At 47.3% G+C, this 7,984-nt stretch overlaps 1 protein-coding gene across 1 annotated transcript in view; it reads left to right on the plus strand.

Annotated features, from left to right (window-relative positions):
- prph2b (peripherin 2b (retinal degeneration, slow)) overlaps nucleotides 1-7,452 on the plus strand; it is a 14,629-nt gene extending 7,177 nt beyond the window's left edge. Inside the window, exon 3 of the mRNA XM_054600698.1 lies at nucleotides 7,249-7,452. Coding sequence (XP_054456673.1) covers nucleotides 7,249-7,452 — 204 coding nt within the window. The remainder of the gene's footprint in view (nucleotides 1-7,248) is intronic.
- The last annotated feature ends 532 nt before the right edge of the window (nucleotides 7,453-7,984 follow it).

A 7,984-nucleotide genomic window follows, 5' to 3' on the forward strand; every position in this document is an offset into this window, starting at 1 on the left:
CAGTCACACTCACACTCACACTTACACTTACACTCACACTCACACTTACACTTCACACTCACACTCACACTTACACTCACTCACTCCCACTCACAGTCACACTCACACTGACACTCAGTCATACTCACAGTCACACTCACACTCAGTCACACTCACACTCACACTCACTCACAGTCACACTCACACTCACTACACTCACACTCACACTCACAGTCACAGTCACACAGTCACACTCACACTCACACTCACAGTCACACTCACTCACTCACACTCACACTCACACTCACTCACTCACTCACTCACACTCACTCACTCACACTCACTCACTCACTCACACTCACACTCTCACTCACACTCACACTCACACTCACTCACTCACTCTCACTCACACTCACACTCACTCACACAGTCACAGTCACACTCACAGTCACACTCACTCACTCACTCACTCACAGTCACACTCACACTCACAGTCACTGTCACACTCACACTCACACTCACAGTCACACTCACAGTCACACTCACAGTCACAGTCACTGTCACACTCACACTCACACTCACACTCACACTCACACTCACACTCAGTCACAGTCACACTCACTCACAGTCATACTCACAGTCACACTCACACTCACACTCACACTCACAGTCACACTCAGTCACACTCACACACTCATCACACTCACACTCACACTCACACTCACAGTCACACTCACAGTCACACTCACAGTCACTCACAGTCACAGTCACACTCAGTCACACTCATCACAGTCACAGTCACACTCAGTCATACTCACAGTCACACTCACATTCACATTCATTCACACTCACTCACTCACACTCACACTCAGTCACACTCACAGTCACACTCACACTCACACAGTCACACTCACAGTCACACTCACAGTCACACTCACAGTCACACTCACACTCACACTCACTCTCACTCACTCACTCACTCACACTCACAATCACACTCACACTCACACTCACATTTTCAATCACTCACACAGTCAGTCACAGTCACACTCACAGCACTCACACTCACACTCACACTCACACTCACACTCACTCAATCACACTACACTCACTCACACTCACAGTCACAGTCACAGTCACACTCACACTCACACTCACAGTCACACTCACACTCACACTCACTCACTCACAACTCACACTCACACTCACAGCCACACTCACACTCACAATCACACTCACACACTCACACTCACACTCACTCACACTCACACACACTCACACTCACACTCACACACACTCACAGTCACACTCATCACACTCACACTCACACTCACAGTCACTCACACTCACAGTCACACTCACAGTCACTCACAGTCACACTCACACTCAGTCACACTCAGTCACAGTCACACTCAGTCACACTCACACTCACTCACTCACTCACTCTCACTCACACTCACACTCACACTCACACTCACTCACACTCTCACTCACACTCACACTCACAATCACACTCACACTCACACTCACACTCACAGTCACACTCACAGTCACACAGTCACACTCACACTCACTCACACTCACACTCACACTCACAGTCACACAGTCACAGTCACACTCACACTCACACTCACACTCACACTCACACTCACAATCACACTCACACTCAATCACACTCACAGTCACACTCACACAGTCACAGTCACACTCACAGTCACACTCACACTCACACTCACAGTCACACTCACAGTCACACTCACTCACACAGTCAACTCACAGTCACACTCAGTCACAGTCACACTCACACTCACACTCACTCACTCACTCTCACTCACACTCACACTCACTCACAGTCACACTCACACTCACAGTCACACTCACTCACACAGTCACACTCACAGTCACAGTCACACTCACACTCACACTCAGTCACACTCAGTCACAGTCACACTCACACTCACAGTCACACTCACAGTCACACTCACACTCACACTCACACTCACACTCACACTCACAGTCACTCACAGTCACACTCACACTCACTCACTCACTCACACTCACACTCACACTTCACACTCACTCACACTCACAGTCACACTCACAGTCACACTCACAGTCACACTCACAGTCACTCACACTCACTCACTCACACAGTCACACTCACAGTCACACTCACAGTCACAGTCACAGTCACACTCACAGTCACACTCACACTCACACACACTCACACTCACTCACAGTCACAGTCACACTCACACTCACAGTCACACTCACACTCACACTCACAGTCATACTCACAGTCACACTCACACTCACAGTCACTCAGTCACTCACACTCAGTCACACTCACAGTCACAGTCACACTGACACTCAGTCATACTCACAGTCACACTCACACTCACACTCACACTCACTCACTCACACTCACACTCACACTCACTCACAGTCAGTCACACTCACACTCACTCACACTCACACTCACTCACTCACACTCACACACACTCACAGTCACACTCACACTCACACTCACTCACTCACTCACACTCACACTCACACTCACACTCACAATCACACTCACACTAACACTCACATTTTCAGTCATACAGTCACAGTCACAGTCACACTCACAACAGTCATACTCACAGTCACTCACACAGTCACAGTCACACTCAGTCACAGTCACACTCTCACTCACACTCACACTCACACTCACAATCACAATCACAGTCACACTCACACTCAGTCATACCCACAGTAACACTCACACTCAGTCACTCACACCCACAGTCATACTCACAGTCACACTCACTCACACTTACACTCACTCACTCACACTCACACTCACACTCAGTCACAGTCACAGTCACACTCACACTCACTCACTCACTCACTCACTCACTCACTCACTCCCACTCACAGTCACACTCATACTTCCACTCAGTCTCAGTCACAGTCACACTCACATTCACACTCAGTCACACTCACACTCACATTCACTCACTCACTCACTCTCACTCACAGTCACACTCACACTCAGTCACAGTCACAGTCACACTCACACTCACACTCACTCACTCACACTCACACTCACACTCACAGCCACAGTCACACTCACTCACTCACTCACTCACTCACTCCCACTCACAGTCACACTGACACTGACACTCACACTCACAATCAGTCACACTCACAGTCACACTCACAGTCACAGTGACTGTCACACTCATACTCACTCACTCACTCACTCACTCCCACTCCCAGTCCCAGTCACAGTCACACTCACACTCACACTCAGTCACACTCACACCCACAGTCACACTCACAGTCACACTCACAGTCACAGTTACAGTGACACTCACACTCACTCACTCACTCTCACTCACACTCACACTCACACTCACATTTTCAGTCATACTCACAGTCACACTCACACTCACACTCACAGTCATACTCACAGTCACACTCACACACACTCACAGTCACACTCAGTCACAGTCACACTCTCACTCACACTCACACTCACAATCACACTCACACTCAATCATACTCACAGTCACACTCACATTCAGTCAGTCACACTCACACTTACACTCAGTCACAGTCACACTCACATTCACACTCAGTCACACTCACACACACAGTCACACTCACACCCACAGTCACACTCACAGTCACACTCACAGTCACAGTGACAGTCACACTCACTCACACACACTCACAGTCACACTCAGTCACAGTCACACTCACACTCACTCACTCACTCACTCTCACTCTAACTCACAGTCACACTCAGTCACACTCACAGTCACACTCACAGTCACACTCACAGTCACACTCAGTCACACTCACAGTCACACTCACAGTCACACTCACACTCACAGTCACAGTGACTGTCACACTCACACTCACACTCACACTCACACTCAGTCACAGTCACACTCACACTCACAATCACACTCACACTCACACTGACACCCACAGTCATACTCACAGTCACACTGACAGTCACTCAGTCACAGTCACACTCAGTCACACTCAATCACAGTCACACTCACACTCAGTCATACTCACAGTCACACTCACATTCACACTTACACTCACTCACTCACTCACTCACTCACTCCCACTCACAGTCACACTCACACCCACAGTCACACTCACAGTCACAGTCACACTCACACTAACACACTCACAGTCACACACTCACTCACTCTCACTCACACTCACTCACACTCACAGTCATACTCACAGTCACAGTCACACTCACAATCACACTCACAGTCACACTCACACACAGTCACAGTCACACTCACTCACTCACAGTCACAGTCACACTCAGTCACAGTCACACTCACAATCCCACTCACACTCACACTCAGTCATACTCACAGTCACAGTCACAGTCACACTCACTCACTCACTCACTCACTCACTCACTCACTCACTCACTCTCACTCACACTCACTATCCCACTCACACTCACACTCACACTCACACACACTCACAGCCACACTCAGTCACAATCACACTCACACTCACACTCACACTCACACTCACTCACTCACTCACTCACTCACTCACTCACTCACTCACTCACTCACTCTCACTCTCACTCTCACTCACAATCACACTCAGTCATACTCACAGTCACACTCACTCAGTCACACTCACACTCACACTCACAGTCATACTCACAGTCACACTCACACTCACACTTACACTCACTCACTCACTCACTCACTCACTCACTCACTCACTCACTCACTCACTCCCACTCACAGTGACAGTCATACTCACAGTCACACTCACAGTCACACTCACAGTCATACTCACACTCACACTCACAGTCACACTCACAGTCATACTCACAGTCACACTCACAGTCACACTCACAGTCATGCTCACACTCACACTCAGTCATACTCACAGTCACACTCATACTCAGTCACACTCACACTCACAATCACTCTCACATTGACAGTCACACTCACAGTCAAAGTCAATGAGATGACTGTTGCGTTCTAACTTTCTTCTTCTCTGAAGTAGGATATTTGAATTTCTTTTTAAACTGAAACACAGAAACAGAGAACACTCTTTGTTCATTACATTCCTGTTTTTTGCTGATGTCATATAGTAGAAGATTTTGATTGAGCAGGAAGGGCGGCGGTGGAGCGGTTGGACGATTCAGCAGAGCCTCATGTAAAAGATGCTCTTTGTATCTTAGAAAACTTTCTCCTGCAGGTGAACGCAGGATAAATTCTTCTTAATCTTCCGAGTTCAAACTAGATAATCACAGCACACCTGCAGTTCATTCACTGAAGCGACCTCTAATGCACCAGGTTAACAGTGTAATTGATTAGCAAGTGATTAGCATTAGAGATGTACAAGCTGCTGCTCATGATGAACATAAGTGAGAGAGAGACAGAGAGAGAGAGAGAGACAGACATAGAGAAAGAGAGAGAGACAGTGAGAGAGAGAGAGACAGAGAGAGAGAGAGACAGACATAGAGAGAGAGACAGAGAGACAGAGAGAGATGAAGGTCTTGTTTGAGGGTTTCTGGTTTAACTCTGGTTTTCAGATGAAGCTTCACTTCCTCTTGAAGTCGTGAATCTAACATCAGTATTTCACAGAAGCAGAGTTCTTCATGTCTCAGCTGACTCAGGTGAGGAAGGGGTGGCGTGTTAAACTGGCGAGCGGCGGTCAGGCTCACGGAGGATCAGGAACTATTCTGGGGGGTTAATCTGCCTGCGGCGGCAACAGGTTGCATTCTGGGAAGATCAGGATGAGGGACAGTTCCTGAGAGTGAAGAGTGATTCCTTATGTGGGTCAAAACAACAGGTTTGACCTGAAGCGCCACGGCGGTTTAAGAACAACATGGTGAACTGATCACACGTTTGAGGAACGTTACTGATGTTGCTGCTCTCAGATCTGTTTCATTCCCTTCAGTGTGTGACCAGTCAGCGACCAATCACACGACAGATACATCCAACCAACCAACGAGGCAATGAACACATTCAGGTCTCTGTTTCCCCCAAAGTCCTCTTCAAAACTAGAAAAACCTTTAAAAACAATCAGGGAGCAGTATTTTAAAACATATGGATTGATCAAATACTAAAGTATGCAAATACTAAGATAATAATAATAATAATAATAATAATAATAATAATAATAATAATAATAATAATAAATAATAATAATAATAATAATAATAATAATAATAATAATAATGGGCTGCACGGTGGTGTAGTGGTTAGCACTGTCGTCTCACAGCAAGAGGGGCCCGGGTTCAATTCCCGGGCTGGACAACCTTCTGTGAGGAGTTTGCATGTTCTCCCCGTGTCAGCGTGGGTTCTCTCCGGGTTCTCCGGCTTCCTCCCACAGTCCAAAGACATGCAGCTTAGGTTAATTGATGACTCTAAAATTGCCCGTAGGTGTGGATGTGAGTGTGAGTGGTTGTTTGTCAGCCCTGTGATAGGCTGGCGACCTGTCCAGGTGAACCCTGTCCAGGTGAACCCTGTCCAGGTGAGACCTGTCCAGGGTGAACCCTGCCTTCGCCCATTGACAGCTGGGATCGGCTCCAGCACCCCCGCGACCCTTAACTGGATAAGCGGTTACGGAAGATGGATGGATAATAATAATAATAATAATAAATATTATTATTATTATTATTATTATTATAATTATAAAGGTAATGAACTAGTTATTTAAAGATATATATAATCGATATGTTTTTCTATTATTATTAAGAGATATCTTTGGGGAATCCTGTTTAAAGTAGTACTTGTTGCAGAACTTTGAAGCTCCACAGCTGTTAAACTGTTGAGTACTGATTCTGAGTCTCATCTCCTGGTATTTAGAGGAACCGTCCAGTCCAATCATCAGGTTCTGGGATCCACCTAATGATGTCAGGGAGAACTAGAACCCCATGAGGTCACATGGACACTGAACCGTCAGTGAGTCCAGCCTGATGTTCCTCTGCTGATGTTCCTCTGCTGATGTTCCTCAGCTGATGTTCCTCTGCTGATGTTCCTCAGCTGATGTTCCTCTGCTGATGTTCCTCAGCTGATGTTCCTCAGCTGATGTTCCTCTGCAGATGTTCCTCAGCTGATGTTCCTCTGCTGATGTTCCTCTGCAGATGTTCCTCAGCCGATGTTCCTCTGCTGATGTTCCTCATCTGATGTTCCTCTGCTGATGTTCCTTATATATATTTATACGTATGTATGTATATGTTATGATGTTTGCTGAGCCCGGTCTCTGTGTGGGTTTCAGTCGGTGGACATGGCCGGGTTGAAGTACCTGACCACGGCTCTGGAGACGATGGAGGACCCGGAGAACCCGGAGTGTGAGAGCGACGGCTGGCTGCTGGAGAAAGGAGTGAAGGAGACGTTCGGGGATCTGCTCGCCAAGCTGAAGACGCTGGGGAAGACCAACCAGGTGGTGGAGGGCGGGGACGCACCTGAGGCTGCCAACTGAGAGCCCCGCCCCCACAAAGGACTGAGGCCCCTCCCCCACACACACCTCTGCCTGCCTCTCCTCCACACAGGGAGCAAGAGAGGAGAGGCTTTTTCCGTCTGTACATACACCATCATACATGTGTCAAAATACCACACACACACACACACACGCACACACACTTAAAGTTGCTGTGGTGATATTTTCCATTGTGTAAATATGGTGATCAGAGTTTATTTTTAAACAGGAGGAACAGAAACCTGTTGCTGTAAATAAAACTTCTGGGTTGGAATTTAAAATTAAATTACATAAATATATTAAATAACCCCCCCTCCCCATTAATGCTTCCTTTCAGACACCATCAGGCCTCAAAGACGCCAGTCTGCACAGGAGCCCGACCGATCAGTGTGATCAGGTCTGGGAGTGATACTAACCTTTGGTCCAGCAGAAAGCTTCCACCTCATAGTTCACAGTTTGAGGGATTCTTCCGACACCAGTGAACGTATCGTTATCAGCTGCTGTAACTTTAGCAGTACCACTCCTGACCAGCAGG

This window comes from Anoplopoma fimbria, chromosome 6, assembly GCF_027596085.1.
Source record: "Anoplopoma fimbria isolate UVic2021 breed Golden Eagle Sablefish chromosome 6, Afim_UVic_2022, whole genome shotgun sequence".
NCBI lineage: Eukaryota > Metazoa > Chordata > Actinopteri > Perciformes > Anoplopomatidae > Anoplopoma > Anoplopoma fimbria.